Source organism: Festucalex cinctus, chromosome 7, assembly GCF_051991245.1.
Source record: "Festucalex cinctus isolate MCC-2025b chromosome 7, RoL_Fcin_1.0, whole genome shotgun sequence".
NCBI lineage: Eukaryota > Metazoa > Chordata > Actinopteri > Syngnathiformes > Syngnathidae > Festucalex > Festucalex cinctus.
This window is the reverse complement of record NC_135417.1, coordinates 3,880,698-3,902,943: the sequence shown is the minus strand read 5'-3', so window position 1 is coordinate 3,902,943 and position 22,246 is coordinate 3,880,698. Positions and strand designations below refer to the sequence as shown.

The window sequence follows — 22,246 nt, the reverse complement described above, 5'->3', positions numbered from 1 at the left end:
ATTTCTCGCGCTATGAGATTTAAGAACTTCTCATTCATGGATCTATTTCAATTTCCACTTTATATATAAAAATAAAAATAAAAAAAAATGATGCTAACACTTCGAACTCCCTACACTTTTATTATTAAAAAAAAAAAAATATTAAAATTAAGAAATTATTTTGAAATTTTGGAAAACTATTTACAGTAGAAAATTTTAGGAAACTATTTACACGCTTAGTTTCTTCATTAAGCTTAACGCATGCTGATGACCCTGGATGTAATATTTGTTGCAGTAGTTTCGCATTTCCCCCCTATAATAGCATTTATTAGTAAAATAAACTAATTTACATACAGTACAAATTTGATTATTGAAATAATTTTATTTGACCTCTTTTACAAATGACCTGGCCAATCTGCTCATTTTAAAGGTATTAATTGTACATGAAAAATACTGGTTATTTAATTAATTATAGATAAAATATTAACTTTTTACTGCTGAAAAAGGCTAAATAAGTAAGGTATCCCTTTAAGGCAAAAATAAATAAATACATAAATAAATACATAAAAAAAAATAAAAAATCTGTTATCGAGTAAGCCCTTCTCGGTAGCTATACTGCGACAGTTTGACTGACATATTGGCAAATCATCATCTGCATCAGAAAGAAAGGTGTTTGTTCAACGTTATTTTAAATATCAAAAATTCTCGAGGGATCGGTGAGTACTCAAACTGCCTCGGTTTGAAAATCAAATGATGCAATGTCCACATCTATGCCGGAAAAGCACACGATGACAGAAACAATTTACAATAAAACACATTTTATTCCATCACAATGACTCGCTCACATTCAGAAAATGATCACCATCAATTCAATGCTTCCTTAAAACATCTTAGCCAAATATTCTGTATTGATAAGAGATTTTTCCTCACAAATGCTGCAACTTGAAGCTGACCGTATCAAGAGCAAGTGGAGCCCTCGCTGCTGGGTCTGACTCCAGAACTCTTCCCTCACCATCGCCATGGAAACAGGGAAAGCCCCACATGTTGCCACGGGAACAACAGTCAATATATATGATATATGGTTCTTCTTTGTCGGTGCAAGCGCAGTCCACTGCAATGCTGCATTGTTCAACGTATGCATGTATGCGTGTGTATGTGTGTATGTGTGTGTTTACTGTATTTGTGAAATCTTCTGATTTAGCTGAATTTGCAACTGTGATCATGACGAACCAATTCACTTGGCCATGTCCTCGGCCACAGCCTTGCCCATCTTGTCCTTTAAATAGGCCAACTTCTGATGCTGCGTCTTCAGCTCCAACCACTCGTAATAAGGAACCTGAAACATCAACGCATATTTAAGCATTTTGTGATTTACGCATTTCTTTTCCAATGGGGGAAATCCTCATGGAATACTTAAAAAAAAATAAAATAAAAAAATAAAAAAATTAAAAAAGTAATTTGGAAATGCTAACATGGCAGCATATCAGGAAGTAAAAACTTCAACATTGATGAGCTACAGTACAGGTGCTCAATGATCTCAATAAGTTAGAATATTGTAGAAAAGTTCAATTAATTCGCTACCATTAGTTCATAAAAAGTAAGTAATAACTAGAGCTGCAAACACTTATAAAGGGCCCTCGTTTTACTATGTTAACGGTTCGGTCGGTTTTCCAAAGTAAAAACAGAAGTTTCCAATGTCTTATTTTGATGAATAACAGAAGATAATCAGTCTCCCCCCCCCCCCACTTAGGGCTACAGAAATCCTGCGAGTGGCTGACAACCAGTTCAAGGTGTACCCCATCTACTGCCCATAGCCAGCTGAGATAGGCTTCAGCACCCCCCGCGAGACCCTTGTGAGGAGCAAGCGGTTCAGAAAATGGATGGATAGATGGACTACAGAAATCAATGAACCATTGCTGTTGATATGCTGAAATCAGAGGATTTGGACAATTTTAAATAATAAAAAAAATGGCTCCAAACGATTATGCAATTATTCTAATAATAATTGATTACTTGTAGATTAATCGATTAATTTTGACAGCTCTACTCGCAACCCTGGCCAAAAATATACATGTTTTTTTTTTTACCAGGCCTTATGTGCAAAGTTCCATGAGTATTTGCGCAAGTTTAAACAAACAGCAGTGTGCGACGAAATAAAAAGCTTATTAGCTCTTAAACGTCTAAATTGAATACCCAAAGTTTGATGATCGGACACATTTACGAGGATGAATTCATGAAAATATGAGCTCTTTAAAAGGGCCCAAAAAAGGCGCCAAATTTTAAAATACAAAGAAAATGGCGGACTTCCTGGTCAGTTTTAGGGTATGACACGAAAAGACTTTTTTGTAGGTCTTAGGCAGTTACATATTCCGCCCAATTTTTGTAGATCGAGGTGAGACTTTCAACCAGGGGTGCTTGTTAAAAACATATAGGCACATAAGATATATGAATTTCTTGTGATGCACCTGCATATCGTTAAGATCTGGAGCAACCATGAACATCTCCATAAACACTCTTACCTCCACTACGATGAAGCCAGAAAGTTGCAAATGTCTCCTCATCATGGTGAACCGTCCCAGAAGGCCTTTACTCTTGGAGACAAAGTTGGGGAATTCCCAAGCTACAAAAGCGATCCTAAAGCACAACAGAGGGCAGGACGACTTTAGAAAACAAAAGACTAAAAAAGAAAAATGGATGCTGTTTTTTATTTTTACATACTCACCGTCGTGCCCCTTCACGTAAAGCGTGTTTGCCGCCTCCATCGGGAAGATGAGGAGCTCGCAGCTGGGATAAGTCAATGGGCTTGTTGTCACGATCGACTACCATTTCACCCTCTGAGGAGCAAAAAGACATTACAGAGGACTTGAAACACTCTCGTTGACGTCCGGCCCAAATCTGCTGCATGACCCCCTTACCAATCGTCCATCCATAAACAGTTCCGACCCCCGTGCGAAGCATTTCCTTCCTGTTATCCACCAAAGTGTCCAAAGCCTCTCTCAGGCTGATCTGCAGTGCAGATAGTGGGGAGGTACTGGCCGGGACAGGCAGATGGTCCACAAGGGGTGGGGATGATTCAGGATTCTCCAAGTGAAGTGTGGCAGCAAGATGGAGGAGCTTTAATCTGTAGTTCTCCACTCGAACCGGACTACCAACTTGAGGGGGGGGGGGGGATGAAAATGTATTTAATTGCACTGGAATGATTTTGATACTGCTCACTTTGAAGACGTGCTTCTCACCTGACAGCTTATCAGCATGTTCCTGCTGGAGGAGCGGTTTGAGGTAGTGAGGCCTGGCCTGCTGCAGCACGCACAGGCACCACGCAACATCCGTCCGAAGGAAAGGCTCCAGGTCCGAGAGGAAGTTCTCCAGCAATGGATGAACCTGAACATAACACATAGAAAAAGTGTTTAACTCATTCAAACCCTAAGACGTGTAAATACGTTTTTAATACTTTGACCTTCCTTCCCAAAAACGCATTTTTACGTTTTATTTTTGATTTTTGACATTTTTTAATGCAAGAGCATACAAAAGGCTTTGATGCAGCTTCTGACATGAAGAAGTGGCTTAAAGTAATGGTAGTTAAAGGCCAGCAGGTCGCAGCAGAGTATAGCAGAGCAGCCAGGGTCTTGTTGCAACAAGTTCTTTTTGACAGTGTTTTCACCAGGAATGTAAATTTCGATGAAATTTAGCTATATTCTAATGCTAATTGCTGCAAAACAGAAACAGATACAAATATACTTTTTTTCTAATGAAAGAAGAGACTCATTTTTCTTTTGGTAGGTTCCATATTTTGAAAACAATAGAACACAATATTCTGCAGGCCTTGCAAAATCAGTCAAAATCCAGGAAAACATCTGGGAGCGGTTGTTTCAGTCAAAATGACTGGGAATGAATGAGTTAAAGAGGAAGTCAAACCCCCTCAACAATTTTTTTTTTGGGCAATTTATGTGACCTCGCCAGTCTAAACATGACATTCTGATTAATATGAAGCAAAATCCAGCCATTTTTACACTTTATAACCATTGCAGGATAGTAGGAAATAGTTGCTATAACATCACAAGTACCTTTGCATAGAACTCGTCTCCTTTGCTAGGCTGAAAGTTCAGCCTGGCAAACGTCAAGAGCATGTTACACAGCTGCAGATCGCTGTACTTCTCACTGTGCTCCAAATAGTGCTGGTAAACAAAATCAATCAATCAATCAACAATGACTTCTTCAAGAGTCCATTTTCAAGAGTGCGAGGTGTCAAATTCTAAGGACTGACCTCCGCAAAGGCCTCAAAGAGTGGGATGTGAAGCCATCTTAGGTAGCCCATTGATTTTGCAAAGCGCGTGACGTCGCCGGAGGACAGTTGCGGGACTCTCGGCATCAACTCGGACGCCATTCGCTGAAACACTTGCACTTGGTGGAAGCTCAGCTTGCCTGAAGAAGCACCATGTCAGCTAGACCAATATTCCTTACAAATGGCAAAAGCCAAACACATCCTCCAGATAATGCATAGCAGACCGTATCAAACATTCTATCATTATAAATACCTTGTGAAATGAATAACTCTTTGACATTGTTTCTTTTGATAGAGATCGTATTATCCTAACGTGACTGATGGTTTTAGACCAAACATCAGGAGTGTTATTATTACCATATGCATAGGCTACATCGAGTATGAGCGGGGTGGTGAATTCTATCGACGGTCTCTGCAGGAGATAGTAGGACATTGCCCTGAGGAGGGGTACAGGCCTGCGACCCAGCGCAGCTGAAGATGCCAACACTTTGCGAATTTCTTGAGCTGAAAAGAATTCAGCAAGCTCTAAAGCCTACAAGAGAGAAGTAGAAGAAGGGTTAGCAGAGTATGTATAGGCCATTTTTAGACTTGCCAATGGTATCTTGTCCTTTTGGGGGGAATTGTGTACATGTATATAGGTGCCAGCATGTATTAGTTAGCGTAGCCAGTAACAGTACTTCATTCAGGAGTAGTATTATTTATATTAGTAAATTACATCCACAATTACATTAGCATAACTCCCAAAAAAAAGATTAATACTATATTTGGAGTTGTTTAATTATATACATTTGTACATTTTTTTTAAACATTTTATTTTAAAATTAATTTAATACATTTTGTTGCATACAAAAGAAACTTGCATAATTATATTTCAAAGAATTTTATTTGTCTTCATATTTTTTACATTTAAACTTTTGTACCAAAAAATGATTGTCCTAATTATGATTTCAATTATTATTAACTTTTGTGTAATAATCGTGCAGCACGACGAGCACAAAAAACAAACAAACAAAAAAACAAAACAATGACAAGAACTTTTCTTGAACTTCAACAAGAACTTCCTGGTTGATTTCTATTTTTTTTATTATTTTTTTTTACTCTTGACATTTTCGCTCTGATTTTTAATTGACTGTTTTGAATTTACTGTGTGCTTCTATTGCCTGTACTGTGCACGTTGAGACCTATTTTATAAATGTAAAACGTTATACAAATAAAATCTATTATGATTTTATTATTACTTTCTTACTGCTGAAAATAGCTAAAAAGAGTCAAGTATCGCTTTAAATAGCATTAGTTGTTTACACAGCAAGAAAATACTGCATGTGTAATGTCAATGTTGGTGTGTCCAAACCTTGTCCTCGAGTCTGTCCTGTAAGACAGGTGACAGGTATTGTCCTTTGAAAATGAGCCCAATGACAGTTTTGGCATCAGAGATTTCAGTCCAGCGCAGTTCCAGCTGTTTTACCGACGCCGTCACGATGGCCGCATCCTGCTGTGCCTTCCTGCTAGACCCCCACTCGACCAGGAAGGCCAGGTGCTTGAAGCTTAACCGGCGGATTCGCCACAGGACCTCCGTTTGGACAGAAGCCAAAACGGGCTCTGTGCTGGGGATGCCAATCTCCCAGAGAGCCCGTAATACGGACACAAGACTGCCGTTCCACACTGTTGTTATCTGAAAGATACTTAAGTGAGTAATTCATCATCATAGTTTCGACATCTGGAAACTTTGCTTCCTCACCTGCCGATTTATAGTATCCATCACGTCCTGCAGCCTTGAGTCCTTGACATGCTGTCGTTGAAACCCGCCCTGCGTGTTCTGCATCTTCTTTGTCCATGCCAACAGAGTACAAGCTGCTTGATCACCATTTCCTCCATGTTGCTCCCAGGCTCGCAGGATGTCCTCGGGGACCGCAGCCTTTTCCACTCTCTCAACCAGCTGGGTGCGCCTCGGCATGTCTTTTGACATGTCTTTTGCCCACAACCGCCTCTTAATTATTGACTTCTCTGAAGTCCTCTGCCCATGAGCCAGGCCAGCGGCTGATGGAGGCAGGCAGGCAGCCGGGATTTGAGAGGAGGCCCTGCATAGCAGACGGACATATCTGCCCAACAAACGAGTGGCCATGGGGGTCCAGAGGCGAGGCCGCAGCATAAAGATGCGAAAATGTTCTCTACTTGTCAGTAGCCCAGCGCACCATTCCACATTTGTCCTAGGAAACAATGAACGTAGTGAGTTTAAGTAATTCAACAGCAGTTTAAAAGGGTATGTGACACTGTGAAACAGACTTTCTGTGTTAGGTGAACTCTACTTATGTAAACTTTTCAGGTATCTGTACTTTGCTTAAGTATTTTTATTTTATTTTAGGGCTTTTTTACTTTTATTCTCTTAAAACAGTCATATAAAAACATACTTTCTATTGTTGTCACAATAGACTCGTTTTTTTCATACTCATACAAACTACAAGATGTAAAAATATAAATAAATAAAAAAAGACGTAAATAGAGAGAGTCAAGTGAACCACGGTTAAAATTTTGATTGATAATGATTTGTCAGCTTGTGGCATTTGAGAAATCTGAAAAAGTAAAAATACATAGGATAAGGATAGGGTGCATCTTTTTCGGTAATTATTATTATTACAGCAGTATAACAGTGTTGTTTATTTTATTTTTTAAATATTTAATGTGAGTACTTTTGCCACCTCAGTATGCCTCCCCTACAGGTCATGGATTCCACGTTTTGCCACGAGCTACTAGCATGGTAAATGCCTTTCGAAAATGCTGGTTGTGTAAGAAAGCAAACACTCATTATTTTAGTCAACGGTTGGTTGTATAATAGCTGTTCAGTAAGCGTCACCTGTCCCCATTTTGACAAGCAGCCCTGAAAGACAGGACGTGCAAAGAAGGAAGCGGCAGTCTTAGCTGTCGAGAAATGTGAAATGCTGACCTTGTCGAGAGGCAAGACGTCTCAATCGGCAGTTTCTTCTCATCTCACGGGTCTCTTTACAAACGGCAGCAGCTCGGCATGAATCGCAGCACCATTGGTTGTCATAAACAACGTGCAACACACATACAAATAAATAAATAAATAATATATACTTATTAGAAGTAGAGCTTCACATGGAAATCTAGGATGCAGTCGCCCACTAGCCTGGCGCAGGAAAATGACGTCAGATCCTTGCGTCACATCCAGAGGCTCGGGTTTCGATTTTTTACCCCATATTATGTATTCCTTTTCAAATATTTTCCATTAAGTATTTAAATTAAAAAATAAATAAATACGTAAGTAAAATAAATAAATAAATATAAAAACACAAATAAAGTAAACAACCACGTAACAAACTCCGTGCTGTTCCATAATTAAGAAGCAGGGGGCGGGCGTTAATAAGACTGCCGACACAGCACAAACTTTTCGGGTATTAATGTCGTTCTACAACTACGGATTTTGGGTTTTTATTTATTTTAAACTTACTGTATTTGTTGCATTTAAACATTACTTACAATCATGTATTAGCACTGATGATATTGTGACCATTGTGACACACACCTGTTCCCAATTAACCTGTTCACATGTGTAAAAAAAAAATAAAAGTTGATCACTTCCAACATTAAATATAGGTTGTAAATTATTTGCACATGATTATATATTGTTTTTATTTACATTTACACAATGTCCCATCTTAATTGGAATGGAGGGTTGGATAATTTCAGTAAACGCTAGCATGAGAAACACTTCTTGGCCAAATATATGTATCAATCAAAAGAATAACATTCAGTACATTGGTAATGGAAACTGAGTGTGCTTCATTTTACCACGTGACGACGTTTAATTCAAAATGTAGCCACTCATATTCTTACAGGCACAAATAGATCGTAACACATCACACCTCTTCTCAATTCACTGCACTGGAAACACATAAAATAAAAACAATGATTAATTTTAAAATCCTCCTACTGGTTTAAAAAGATTTACATGACCTGGAATTGCAATACATGAGGATCTGTGAGTGTTGTGTTTGCCCTATAACCTTTGTAAGGCACACTGAGTTTGCCTTGACATCTGGAACCCTCAACATGTGTGCATGTATTGTCAATAAATGACAGACAACTGTGGGTGGATTTATACTTCTTTTCTTCAAAGTATTTGTTTTGAAAACAGGGTAAATCTTTTATATAAAAATGTGTACAGCAGCAAAAAAAAGAAAACCACCGCAAACATTGGTGATTAACTAAACTCAACACGGAACAGAACTAGTAACACATTTGAAAAGGTCTTTAACATGTACGTAAAATACAAACTATTTTCACACACAGTTACACAAACACACCCTGTGTCAGGCTTCAATGTGCCACTTGTACCGGTAGGATAACAAACCAAAGTCCTTTGGTGGCTAACAGCAAGGAATCTGTTTTTCTTTTTTAAATATTAATCAGCATTATTTCCTGAGTTGAATGAGGCTTACTGAGTAAATTGTTGCACAACCCAAATTTGGACCCTTCTGCACTAAAAGGCACTTACAGAAACTTAGCAGACTGCATAGTAGAATTACAACTCCTGAGTAACCTTGCATATTTTGTGGTATTAAAGTTGTTGTTTTTTTATCCTTCTCAGGCTGGACGATTAGCCTAGTTACTATTTAAAGAGCATTTTTTTTTATATATATATACTAATCATTAAATAAAATTATAATCCACAATGGGAGGTAAAAAAAATAATAATAAATCAAAAAAATAAAATAAAATAAAATAAAAAAAGGCACCTGATTAAAAAAAAAAAGTCACTCAGCCCAAGTTGACACCCAAGAGGCTACTCAAGGATGTGGACAATGACATTAACAGAGTGTAGTTGAAAATGTAATTAGCACAACTGGCATAATGTTTCATTTCACAATATAATGAAATGCCACTGGGGTCACAGCGTAAGAGAACACAGTGCTTCTAATCACCAAATAATAATACGGGCTCTAATAATGACGCCAACGCTGGTCATGCAAAATCAAGCACATCAGTCTGCGACACCAGACTAACCTGCTGCTGAGTGAAACCTCGATGTTAGCTATTTCTTGAACCTGACTGGTCTGGAACACAAATTTACATCTTTCCTTATCTGATAGGTACTGCAGAAGAAAATCATTGCGATCATCTACGAAGCAGTTGGAAGGCGTAAAAACTGTAGCATCATCACCAGCTGAGGAATGAGATACAAAGTGCTATGTGTACTTCTCATTGATGAGAGGTTTGCTAAAAACGCTTCTTGTCAAACAGCCTTGTTCAGTCCGTCTAGCCCACATTCGCCTGTTTGAGCTGAGGTAGCAATGGGACGTGCAGTGAGACATACCTGTGCAAATTCAACTCCACTGTAACGTTGTGGTTAACCCCCCCCCCCAATAAATCTCTACCTTGTTTCTTCTTCTTCCTGCTACGACACTTGTGTATTGTTCACACTCAGGCGACTGGCTGCTTCTCAGTATTCTTAAAGCCTTCTGTGTCTGCCAGATTATGCACAGCCAATCTCTCACTGCCATCTTCTCCACCGTGACCCAGGTCAGCTGGTAAATAGGACAACTCCTGGTCCCTGGAATCCTTGTTTGGGCCCTCTGGCTCCTCGTCGGGGTAAATGACGAGGAAAGAGGCGGCAAGGAAGCCGAGGAAGGAGCCGCCAGAGGCCACCATCGGAATGACTCGCACGCTGCCGACGGCCTTGATGACCGCTCCCAGCGCCGATGCAACCAGAATCTGGCTTATGTAGACCTGGAAATATGCAAAAATGATATGGACTTGAGCATCCTTACATCCTTTTTAGAGCACTTATACTCATTGAGTAGGCCTTTTTTACTGATTTATTTTCTGACTTCTCTTAAATTATTAAACCTTGTTGATGATATGCTCGTTTTGGAATAATTCACGTAAAAAAGCCAAAGAAAAAACAAAGATGGAATTTTAAATTGACTCACTTGACATGATAGTATAGCGCAGTCAATGCCAAAACCTCTTTTAGTGTTGGCTGGACTGTGGTGGATGAACTGCAGAAAGGAAAGACAGCAGAGTATGTCATCCGAATTTTGGGTTATTCATATATTGGTACCTAAAGATACGAGTTTTCACTCGTTCACTCGCACCTGAAGGCATCTTTGTATATAATTTATAAACTCTATTCTTGGATTGCATCAGTACCTCTTTAATTTCATGATACTGTCCTAGTAAGGCGTAAGGACAGTAGGACATGCTCATGGAGATGATGCCCATGCTGCTGATCATTACCATGGCAACGTACACGTTTGGAAAGATGGCCATCACCGCTGTTCCTAAGGTTAGAAGGACACAACAGTGAACAGATTCTATCATATTGCTGGTGTTCACTGTGTCATATATTCTCACCTATTGCAAAACCGAGAGTTCCCACAATGTATATGACCTTGATGCTCAGGTCAAAGTTATCCAGGTACTTCTGAAGGATGGCTGGTGGAGAGAATAGCATCAGTTAATTGTCTTGAAATGCTCATTTAGACTTGTGCTTGTGTTTCTACCTGAGCAGACAGCCGCAGTTGCTGCATTGACCACAAGCCCCCAGCACCCCATCTGGACTCCACTGTTATAATTCTGGAACTCTGTGGTATTGGCCAGTGCCTGTGAAAATAATACAGTTATGACATACAAATTGAACTATAGCTCTACAGAACCATAAATACAAGTTTTATTGATTATTGGAATGCCATGAAGAAAAACAGACAGCTCAGTTTGCTCTCATTGTCCTAAGTTAATGGGAAACCAAAAATACATATGAAACTTCTATGGGGGTAAATACTGAAAGCACACTTTAAAGGGGAAGTCAACCTCCAAATTGTTTTTTTGACAATATGTTCTATGTAGCCCCACTAGTCTAAATATAGTATTCTGGTTAAGATCTCATTAGTGGACTATGAGCTAAGCAGCAAAATCCAGATGTTTTTATCCATCTCAGTGGGCGGCCATTTTGCCACTTTCTGTCGACTAAAGATGACATCACAGTTGCTCAGGTCTCAAGCAACAACCAATCACAGCACAGATTCAGAATACAGGTGCACTGTGATTGGTCGTTGCCTGAACCCTGAGCAACATTGATGTCATCTTCAGTCGGCAGCAAGTGGCAAAATAAGATAAAGATAAAAATAGATAAATAAGATAAAAATGGCTGGATTTTACTTTATAACTCATGTTCCACAAATGTTATGTTTAGACTAGTGAGGTCATATACAACATATTATCATCAAGAAATGTTTAAGGTTGACTTCCACTTTAATATGACAAGAATATTACAATGCTTCTCTGAAAGTGTGAGTCAAAGGTGAGCAATATGACCTGTATTAAATGTGAAAACAGATGTGAGATTTTGTGTTTTTTTTCTTGCCAACTACAGTAACGACCACCAACCTTTTCTGCACCACACACCTGTTTCAATTAAATACATTTTGACAGGTCAGCATAGGGACAAATTAAAACAAATCATTATATGTACACAATTCAAAATAAAATTTCTTTCAAACCGAAATGCCATTTTTTTTTGTTCTAATAAAGGATTTAGGATTTTAGAAAAGTCTTGTGCATGCGTGCCTACATTTAAAGCAATTTGCACACGGCAACAGAAGACAAAGGAGTAGTGAGTGTGTATGTGTACCTTAGGGTCACCATGGAAGATGACTTGTCCCATGAAATCTGTGTAGAAGACAGCTTGAGCTATATAGGAGAACCATGTGACCAGGTGACATATACACAGCCTCCACAGCTGCTTTGGCATCTGCAGTGCCGGACAAGAAGAGAACCGGAAATGGTAATTTCACAAAAACCACACCGAATGATGGCGTTTGTAATTTGTAATGAGAGAAATATTGCAACTATCCTTCACCTTCAGCATTGACAACCAGAGCAGTCGTACTGTTGTGCCCCTGCTGGGCCCGCTGTCGCTGCTGGAGCCTTCTGAAGACAGACTGCTTTCAGACAGCTGAAACGCCCGCCTGTCTGCATGCAGCTGCAGATCGCTCAGATCGTTCAGACTGCGGGAAGTGGTGATTGGCTGAGGGCTTGAGGTGGCTGTCCGTCGCAGTCGGTGACGCTGGGATCCCACTCGTCCATAATAAGAGAATGTGAAAGACGGCTGAAGAAACAGGGAAAACTAATTTGAACCCCCAGGCTTTTTTTTTTGGTATTGACAATTCATCATAAGAGACATTTAAAAATGTGTTTTACTTGTCGGTAGAAGGTATGTTTGTGTGGCCGTGGAGAAGCTGTGGCGTTGAGGAGCCGAGCGCCGGCTTTGTTGGAGGTGTGGTTTTTGGTTGCGTTGCCGTGCTCAGTGGGGGACAAGCCAGCATTGACACCATTAGACAGCTTGGTCTGCTTCACAGGAGAGAAACAAAAGCACTCGTCTTACATCTCTCTGGGAACAAAATGCCATAATAGGAGAGCCTTTACCTTTGGTTTCATATGTGAGCCCTCAGAGGCAGGACTAATTTCTGGAGGACCATTTATCCGGCCGTTAAACTCCGATAAGGCAGAATCTCCAGATTGCACAACTACCACTCCATCTGTAAATTTGGCGGGTTCACTAGGACTCAAAGACTCCACACTCTGGTTGGAAGGCTTGAAAGCATCTTCTAGGCCTTCCTGGATTTCAGGTAAAGCCTGGTGTACCTCTAGTAAAAAAAGTTGGGCTTGCAGGTCAAGGTCAGGGTCCAGCTTGATTTTCGTGTCTGGCATGGCTAAGACGGAATCGCTTTTACTCCGCATTCGCTCCATAACAAAAAAGTCAATTTCCTTCACCTCAGTATTTGATTTGTCGTTCTCTCGCCAAGGCGGCTCCTCTTCTGCGATGACTTCAAGAAGCGGTGGGGTGTGACTAACCAGTCGGTAAGATGATTGACTGGTTGAATCCCTACTTCCTGTGATGTGAAGCTGGTGAGATGCCACAAATTGCTTCTCAGGGATACTGAACATGTGCAGTATGACGGAGATGATGAAGATGATGGCTGCAAAAAGGAAGAGCACTTGCTGCTGCGACTTAAACGCTTGGCCGAGAGCTGTGCCAGTCCAGTCCAGACCGCCTAGCATGTAGCCTAAAGCCCCACCAAGCCCTGCAGAGAACAAACACAAGCAAAATAGCGTCTTTGTTTGGATGCCAAATCATGCTTCTTTCTATGCATTTTCCATTAGATATTACATTGACATGACAAGGCTTTCTATTAATTTACTTCCACTGGAATTTTGAAGCATGTCAGTAGTTTAACTCATTTGCTCCCAAAAACATATAAATACATTACATTTTATTTTAAATGTATTGTGTCCCAAAGACGTATGAATACGTTTTTTTTTTTTTATGCTATTGCAAACAGAAGGCTTTTATGCAGCAGAGGCAGAGAACTTGTGAAAAAAATGGTAGTAATTACAAAAACGGCCAGCAAGTGGCAGCAGAGTATAATAGATTAACCAGGGCCATGATGAAAACAAGCTGTTTCCCCAAAATTCAAAGCAAATTTGTGAATAATGATGAAACTTCGCTATATTGTAATGCAAATGGCTACAAAACGGAAACAGATATTAATATACTTTTTTTTCCTGATGAAATAAGAGACTCTCTTTCTTTTGATAGGTTCCTTGCTGTTATAGCAATAGAACACAATATTCTGTGGGCCTTGCAAAATCAGTCATAATCCAGTAAAACGGGAGCGAATGGGGTTGCTTCAGTGAAAATGGCTGGGAGTGAATGACCATCACACTGCTCCATCCATCGCATAGCAAAATTTACTGTACGCTTATCCACAGCAAATTTCCTGCACTGACTTGAGGCTGTCAAGTGTCATAATTTTCCACTCGAAGCCTCCGAAAAACCTTAAGTTGCTACGGTTAGAGCTGTATCACTCTTGGAAACATCTGCTGAATTGAACGTTTGTTGGCATGTTCCAGTGCCGCCCTTGGGATAGTTTCTCTGGCTTTACGCGGTGCCTGCTTTAGAATTTATCAGTGGTAGTAGCAGCAAGCCTTTCTTTGTGTGGTTTATCAAGAAAAGATCCTGTTTCAAGAAACTACAGAGCATAATCGACTATGCGCTGGAGCAGTGTGACGGCCATGAGGCTCCTAAAATTCCTGCTGAACTGCAGTCAGGGAAATATAAACTTGCAATTGTTGCAAACTGCAAAACTGAAAAACCAGCAGTGTCTCAAAGACATCAAGAAAGGCTGGCTGACTGGTAAATTATTATTACTGAAATCAAGTAACACTGAAATTATATTCCTTGGTTCCCACACCTCAGAGGTAAGGTCTCTAATATAAAACTGCTCTCGATAGCTTTGCAATAAACCCCAGCGGCAATGTAAGATATCTCGGGCATGCTCTATCCTTTAATTCCCACATAAAACAAATGTAGTGGGGTTATTTTCATCCCAAAATTCTTAATTTTCTGCTGCTTGCTGTTGCTGAAAAACTTGTGACCCAGGCTGGATAATTGCATTTCCCCTGCAAACAGGTTGCTCAAGCAAGTCTGTAAAGACCCTCAAGCTGGTCCAAAATGCCACTGCACAAGTTCTAACAAGAACCAGGAGAAGAGATCACATTTCTCCTGTGCTAGCTTTGCTGCGCTGGCTTCCTGTACAATATTTAGAATTGTATTTAAAATCCTCCTTCTGCGTCCTGACATACAAAGCACAACAATGCCATTATTCTTTATCAAGTAGAAGGCTACACTCTCAGAGCTTGCATTTATTCGTGGTTACACAAAATTTTAAATGACCCCGACATGTTCAGGCTCATTTCTTCATTATCATAGCTTCAGCTTCATTTCCTGTTCTCGTCTCTCTACCCTTCTTACAATTGATTTCAAGTCACTTTTAATATCACAAGTATTGCCATGGCTTGCCCATGCCTTCTCTTTTGTGTGTGTGTGTGTTTTTTTTCTTCTCTCCTCTGTGGTTGGCGTTTGCCCTTTCCGGAGATGCAACTGGTGGCGGCAATCACATTGAGACAAAATTCCGCTAACCTTCACTATGAATCCCCTGTACCCAAAGTAATGACATTTCTGATGCATGCCTGTCAAAATAATATTTTCCAAGTAAACGGTACTCTGGTTAACTCATTTGCTTCCAATAACTTATAAATATGTTTTAAAAAAAATGTTTTAAGTGTCCCAAAGACGTATTTATATGTTTTTTTTGTTTTGTTTTTGTTTTTTGTTTTTTTATGCTAGGGCATACAGAAGGCTTTGGTGCATCCTCTCAACTGCAAAGAACGGTTGCAGAAATGGTAGTTATTACACGAACGGCCAGCAGGTGGGAGCAGAGCAAAGGAGATCAACCAGGGCTATGTTGGAAAAAAGCTCAATTACTCACAATTTTAAATAGATTTGTGAAAATTGATTAAACTTAGCTATATTGTAATGCTAATTGCTGCAAAATGGAAACAGATAGAAATATTTTCTTTCCTGATGAAAGAAGAGACTTTAATCTTTCTTTTGATAGGTTCCATGGTTTTATAGCAATAGAACACAATATTCTGTGGGCCTTGCAAAATCAGTCAAAATCCAGTAAAACAGCCGGGAGTGAACGGGATTGCTTCTGTGAAAATGGCTGGGAGCGAATAAGGTAGTTAATGAGTTAATATTGCCTTAGTGTAACATGAGTTAAGCAGCAAAATCCAGCCATTTTTATCAATCTCAGGGGCGGCCATTTTGCCATTTGCTGTCAACTGAAGGTGACATCAACGTTGCTCAGGTCTCAGGAAACAACCAATCACAGCGCACCTTTATAAAACAGGTGAGCTGTGATTGGTCGTTGCCTGAGCACTGAGCAACTGTGATGTCGTCTGAAGATGACAACAAATGGCAAAATGTCCGCCCCCTGAGATGGATAAAAACGGCTGGATTTTGCTTCATAACTAATTTCTGGATTTTGCTTCATAACTCATATTTCATATATATAATATTAATCAGAATGTCATGTTTACACTAGCGAGGTCACATATAGCATATTATTGTCACCAACTGTTTAAGGTTGACTTCCATTTTAAATATTTCACTGTATAAAGTCCTCCCAGCCTATGGCGTCATACCCAGCTGAAGGGTTGCAGTCTATCACTAACCTGCGCTGATACTTTAGTCAAGTCATAATTACAATAAATATCTGTATTCAATGCATGCCACTCATAATGCTGACAATAACAATACCATACATAAACCACGGACATCTTGTAATTTTTCCCCTACCTGTCGACGGCGCATTATGGGTCTAAGAGCCATTTGATCCATTTATGGGTCACCAATTGAGAATCCACTGAAATCCTGAAATTATTACCTGCTGAAAAGGCATGTATATTTAGGGCCATATCTTGCTCCTCGGTGTCTGCGACATCCAGAAGGTAAGCTCTGATGGGCCCATCGCACGCATCCGCACAAAAGTCCAGCACCACCACGCCCAGAACTGTGAGGATGATGCCCATTGGCTGGCTACTGGGGCGATCACCAATGGAAAGGCCTGAAACATATTTGGAAAAAAAATATCATTCAGTGTGGTCATCCGCAAGGAGGGGTGCAATTTTCTAGCAATAAACTATGACCTCACCAATCAGCGATCCGTTTAAGAACAACGCCATACCGAACATTACACCAATACACAAAGCCAATATGAATGGCCTCCTCCGACCCCATCGGAGCGTACAGCGGTCGCTGGCCGAGCCCATCACAGGTGTGAAGATGAGGCCAAGGATAGGACTGAGGAACCAAGTTAAACTGTAATATTGCTCAGGCAAGCCTAGGAAAAACACAAACACGCATACAGTATACACTCAGACACACACACAATAGAGTCAATTCATTCAATAAATTGCTATTCAAGGAGAGGTCACAGGACACTCAACAGTTGACTTTGACAAAAGAACCTTATAACTTTAGTCTCCATCACAGGGCAGAAACAGTTGAGAGTTGTGATCGTTTGTAAATTTATTCATATCGATGAATTGCTTCTTTATAAGGCAGCTTTGAGCTGATGTTTTGGAACGAATGCTTTTAAACGACAGCATTCATATTTTTGTAAAGCACAGACTTACATTTGAGTGGAAAACATTACAAGTAGGCAAACATTTTGTGATTTGCAGGTTTTTTGGGTTTCTTTCTCTATATTTCCTACAAATTTGTTTCTAAATAGCAAAGCACATATCAGCTAACCAATGACTATTAGGTGACCTGTTACAACGGCACAGAAATACCAACCAGTCAGCCACAATGAGACTTCCACATTTAAGCACACACATTTTGTTACACATTAAAGTACACACAATGACATTCATGTTATGCTGCCTTCAAAACAACGGCTGAGATTTTTCCATCCCTTGTAGAGAAGCAGCGCTTTGTTTTCGTCTCCATTGGATTCCGAGCCAGTCAGATGGCTGGTTCTCACGGGAAGAACATGTTACCCACGCCGCTTTCCTCTGCGGAGCTCTTCAATCCCGTACTAAGTCAACACAATTGGAGCTAAAGTTGCAAAGCATGGAGAGGGGTCAAGCAAAGACACTCCGGCAGTTTGTATACATTCAGCCACTGAAAATTATGTTATTTTTTTTTATTATGGTTTTATTCAGTTATTCAATTGATGCACACATGTTTATCACTAACAGGATAAGGGCTTCACCATGAAGTTGCTTTGGATGAGTACACCAATTCCAAAATTGCAAGGATTTAGACTTTAGATGGATAATCAGATGTGTGACAAAATATGTTTTACTTTGACAAGAGTTAATCCAAAAGATACGCTTTATATAAACCGTATTTGTTTTTAATTGCTAAAAAAATAAAAAAATAAAAAATCCCATGCAGAATTCTATCAATCCAACATTGAGATGTTGTGTTGAGTGGTAGCGAATATTTATTTGAAAACGAACAAAACAAGTGAGGCATTGTGGACACTTCTTGGCATCAACCAGCACAAGTTCACCCACAATCTGGCCAAAACAGCTGCTGCTGACATCAAATCAGATTGCCAACAGTTTGCTGTCAGATCATTTAAAACCGCAAAAATGACAAAAGCAATTTTTTCCAAGTATTAACAGTAACTTAGAGACAAGGGGTGGGAATGATTATCAAGTAATTAATAGTTAAAATTTGTGTCAACCGAAGTGAACTGATTGCTGATGAATCCTTTTCTTAAGGCTATTCAACAAAATGGAGGAGAGCATTTGTTTTACAACCAGGAGAGGTGCTGGTGATTACTGGTAATGATTATGCTGTCAAAAGAATTGATTGTGGCAAGACGAGATTTTAAAAAAATATCTTGAAAATATCAATTTACCCCAAGCGTTAATTTTCTCCAGTGTTGTTCAAGGAATCCAGGATCCCATATTATGTTTGTTTACAAACGCATTACCACTGGGAAATTGCATAGACGAACAGGCTTGAAGTCAAATTACACAACTGTAGGATAAGCCCAAGAAAAAGCCAACAAAACGAAAACTAACTGCATCTGCATTTTCAACAGATGGGAAAACAGCACTGCAAAGCTGGATGCTTAGAAAATGGAAATGCCTCCATAACACCCTGAATAGGGTTCTAAACCTAATCTTTCTATCAATATTGCAAACGCGGAGAAAGACGGTGGGGCTGAAATGCGCTGTGCTGGACATTCTTGACATACCAGGAAAACGTGCCTTTGTTGCGTTTGCCAATGACATTGCTGATAGCTATTGCTGGGCATGCAGGTTACATGACACTATGGTGCAACACATCCGCGATGCCAGTCCAGTTCCCAACAGTTCTGCTGTTGTTACTGTTGTGAGGAATTTGAAGTGTTGAGCTGGGCATTGGGCTAAAAGCAGCGACTGCAATAAATTAATTATGCAATAAAAGCCTTGCTAAAGTGACAGTGAGGCCTTGCCAATATATGACTTTCACTTAGTTACCTTGTATGCAGTGCAAACAGAACCTTTCACATGCTTTGAACCAAAAGTAATTACAGTAGCTGCAATTAAATGGCATACAGCAAGAGTGTTTACTTACCAACTTATAATGGGAGATCTGATGTTTTACATTCGAAAACAGTGTTTAGAGAGTGAAGGATGCTGTAGCACCTAGAGAGCACATTATCATCATATCCAATATAAGACCTCTATTTTGCCTTTATAAATGATGGTACAGTCGACCCCCGCATACTCGCTGCTCCGGCACCTGCGTATACTATTCACATATCCGTGCATAATGTTTTTTATTCATTTTATTCATTATTTTCCCCCATTTTTCATAAAAAAACATATAGTGAATATTTTTCAGTGTCTTTTGAAGAATTTTTCAGTTTATTTCATTAATTTGTCTGGCTGAACCTAGAATTAGCAACTGTAATATCATTTTCAGTCGAGAGCAAGTTGCAAAATGGCCGCCACGGCGCCACCTGAGATGTATTAAAAAGCTTGTTGTTGCATATTTTAGAACACTGTGTTTAGACTAGCGGGGGCGAAAGAACGTTGCAAAGAAAAAATTTCACTTGAATACATCTCTAAGGGTTAATAAATACTGCCAAGCCTCATCTTGTACCAAAGTAACAATCAACCTGAGAGCCTCAGAGAGTTAATATTTGATTCTCAAAACTTCAAAGAAATTATTCACAAAGTTAATTGCCGCAGGCAACAAAGATTGGCAACTACAGTACTTTAAATGAGGCTTTACCGCTGCTGAATGTCTTCTTACCTATCTGGAGCAACACTGGTGTGACCAGGGCAGTTTCCATAGCATAGCAGAATTCCCGTCCAAACATCACTGCCCCGTGCATGACCCAGCGGTGCAGGGGGATCTGCGTGCCTCTACCTTCACCCGATGCTTCCTCTGCATCATCCTCTATCTCGCTTTCACTGTCGTCTTCAGTCGGCCTCCTCTTCTGGTCTAGGTCTGAGACTGCCAGTTCTCCCATTGGTGCTTTGCTATGAGCTTCTTTGTTCAGTTAATTTGTAGTTTTGGTTCTATTAAGTGATACAATAGAAATCTATAAGTTAATTTTCACTGTTCATAAGCAAGGGAAAGCTGTCCTCAAATTGCTTACCTGCAAATGGGTGATGATGAAAATTCTATCCCGTCCATCCTGTTTTCTGAAGGTTTAATAAGTGAAAAGGATCCCGTAGCTCAGCAGGGATGCAGTAGTGTTTCTCAGTATGATAAAAACTGGAAAGGCTGTGTGAGGTAGAGGTTTGGAATTACTCTGCAACTACAGCTACAGTGGCAGCATGGGGTAGTGGAAGCTTTTGGATTGCGCAAGATTTGAGTCTCCTTGTCAGCAAATCGCATCCGTCAGCAGCAAAGGCTACTTGGAGCCAAAACCTGTGCACGTTCGACAAAGAGTGCAACCTGCACAGAAACAGGGTAAGAAAACGTTTTGCACAAACCACTTGTATTGAATTATCATCCACATGGAGCACTTTACATTTTTCTGCAACCACACTGACACATGAGCCATTGAAGACATTGAAAATCAAACTTATCTGGATAAACAATCATCCTTTGAGCAAATACGATGCAGTGAAAGAATGGTGTATTGGTAGCGACCCCAGCTGATCTGTAGTCTACACATTACAGTATCTCATATTTTACATCTCAACTAGAAATGACACTCTCACGTGTGACGGCTCAATGACGCAGTTAATAAGCCTAAGAAAGAACTGAATTCATGCAGCGACGATATAATAATACAGCTATTCCAAGAAAGCCACTCAAGATGAAGCTACATTATTTGTCATCATGAGTGTCAAAATTTAAGAAGGGTGTGAAAAATTATAGCTCAACATGACACAAATTTTGTTAAATATTTCAAATGAAATCCAGTTTTAGAAATAGCTTGAAACGGCCTTGAAACTAAAGCCAAATGAATGTGACTTTCAGCTTATCCCGCCACAGCGAGTCGCTCGCATGATTTGTTTGGCCCAGTTTTGTGGCTCAGTAATGGGGCACTTGCTTGCAGCTATTGGAACCCGTGCCATCTGCATGAAAGACAGTAATATGTGCCACTAAATTACCAGTGCAAAACTGAAGCTAAAAATTAACAAGTAATTGTTTCAGAAAAGAGCAAAGTGACCGCTGTCAAGACTACTCTCACTTTGTGTTGTGTACATTCAGTTCTTTTTAATATCATTTTTGAGCTGCCAGAACTGCTACAGTGTTACTGTTCTACCTTATAGTTTTCTGAACAACTTTTGAAGCAAATGTGCCCAGAAATATTACTGACAGAAAACATCACAGCAATCTGTCAGAATGCCAAAAGCAAGGACACAAAGTCTGATTAAGACATGTCTTTTATTCTTTTATTATGAAATCTTTGGGAAAGGCCATAGGCGACTGACTCATTGATGATTTCTAAACTTGAAGGCTTGGCTCTGTCAGCATCCAAACGGGTGCAGCACTTTGACTGTTACATCAAACATTAATGTGTAAAGCAATATACGCGCATCTTCTAATCTCCGGTGAGAAGCGAGGAAATGAAGATTTCCTATCTTGGAATGAATGGCCAGTCGAGACATGCTTTTGGTAGGTTCTTCTCAGGTATTTCTTTACCTGTTGATGTTACGACATGCTCCTCTTACTCCTCCGTGTGCATTTATTACTAACTGGAGGTTGGCATGTAGAGCAAAAAAGCATTTAAGTCATATATGTGTCAAGTCCAGCTGCGCCGGGTACTATTTGATTTGTTAGCGTTAAAACTTGAGACGCTAACCTGCCGTTAAACGGTGACTTGAGTAATTCCACGTTCGTAAGGAAATGGTAAAGATGCAGAAACATACCTGAGGATGTTAAAAACACGCCACTTGTTGGTCGCGAACCGACTTCGATACCGCGGACAGCGAAGCTCTCAGTTTGGGCTAGCGGGCTTGGCTAACCTATGGCAGCTAAATGAGTACGCTTAACGCTTCACTACCAACTACAGTACACCCCCTCAACCTCACCGGTTTCCACAGTAACAAAGAGAGGCGTGGCCAGGAGAGCGAGCTATTGCGTCATCACAC

The 22,246-nt window shown here is 40.0% G+C and overlaps 2 protein-coding genes across 4 annotated transcripts; both read right to left on the bottom strand.

Moving 5' to 3' along the window:
- Nucleotides 1-780: 780 nt before the first annotated feature.
- tbrg4 (transforming growth factor beta regulator 4) lies at nucleotides 781-7,433 on the bottom strand. The gene is made up of 11 exons (XM_077527978.1): nucleotides 7,203-7,433; nucleotides 6,000-6,468; nucleotides 5,613-5,933; nucleotides 4,619-4,793; nucleotides 4,244-4,401; nucleotides 4,044-4,154; nucleotides 3,216-3,360; nucleotides 2,895-3,131; nucleotides 2,702-2,813; nucleotides 2,499-2,613; nucleotides 781-1,315 (listed from the first exon to the last, which is right to left on the bottom strand). Exons 2-11 carry the CDS (start codon nucleotides 6,408-6,410, stop codon nucleotides 1,214-1,216), a joined length of 1,887 nt encoding a protein of 628 aa, XP_077384104.1. The 5' UTR covers nucleotides 6,411-6,468; nucleotides 7,203-7,433; the 3' UTR covers nucleotides 781-1,213.
- A 936-nt stretch (nucleotides 7,434-8,369) lies between these two features.
- LOC144022838 (solute carrier family 45 member 4-like) lies at nucleotides 8,370-22,175 on the bottom strand. Of its 3 annotated transcripts, none has more exons than XM_077527982.1 (14): nucleotides 22,025-22,175; nucleotides 20,296-20,597; nucleotides 19,947-20,215; nucleotides 16,837-17,025; nucleotides 16,570-16,749; nucleotides 12,704-13,362; nucleotides 12,479-12,628; nucleotides 12,138-12,404; nucleotides 11,910-12,029; nucleotides 10,783-10,882; nucleotides 10,634-10,714; nucleotides 10,430-10,560; nucleotides 10,210-10,278; nucleotides 8,370-10,006 (listed from the first exon to the last, which is right to left on the bottom strand). In XM_077527982.1, the coding sequence occupies exons 3-14, from the start codon at nucleotides 20,164-20,166 to the stop codon at nucleotides 9,701-9,703; spliced, it is 2,472 nt and encodes an 823-aa protein (XP_077384108.1). In that variant the 5' UTR covers nucleotides 20,167-20,215; nucleotides 20,296-20,597; nucleotides 22,025-22,175; the 3' UTR covers nucleotides 8,370-9,700. The 3 variants fall into 3 exon arrangements, with proteins under 3 accessions (XP_077384108.1, XP_077384110.1, XP_077384109.1); XM_077527984.1 differs by having other exon boundaries at nucleotides 12,138-12,386; XM_077527983.1 differs by having other exon boundaries at nucleotides 12,479-12,625.
- Between the last annotated feature and the right edge of the window lie 71 nt (nucleotides 22,176-22,246).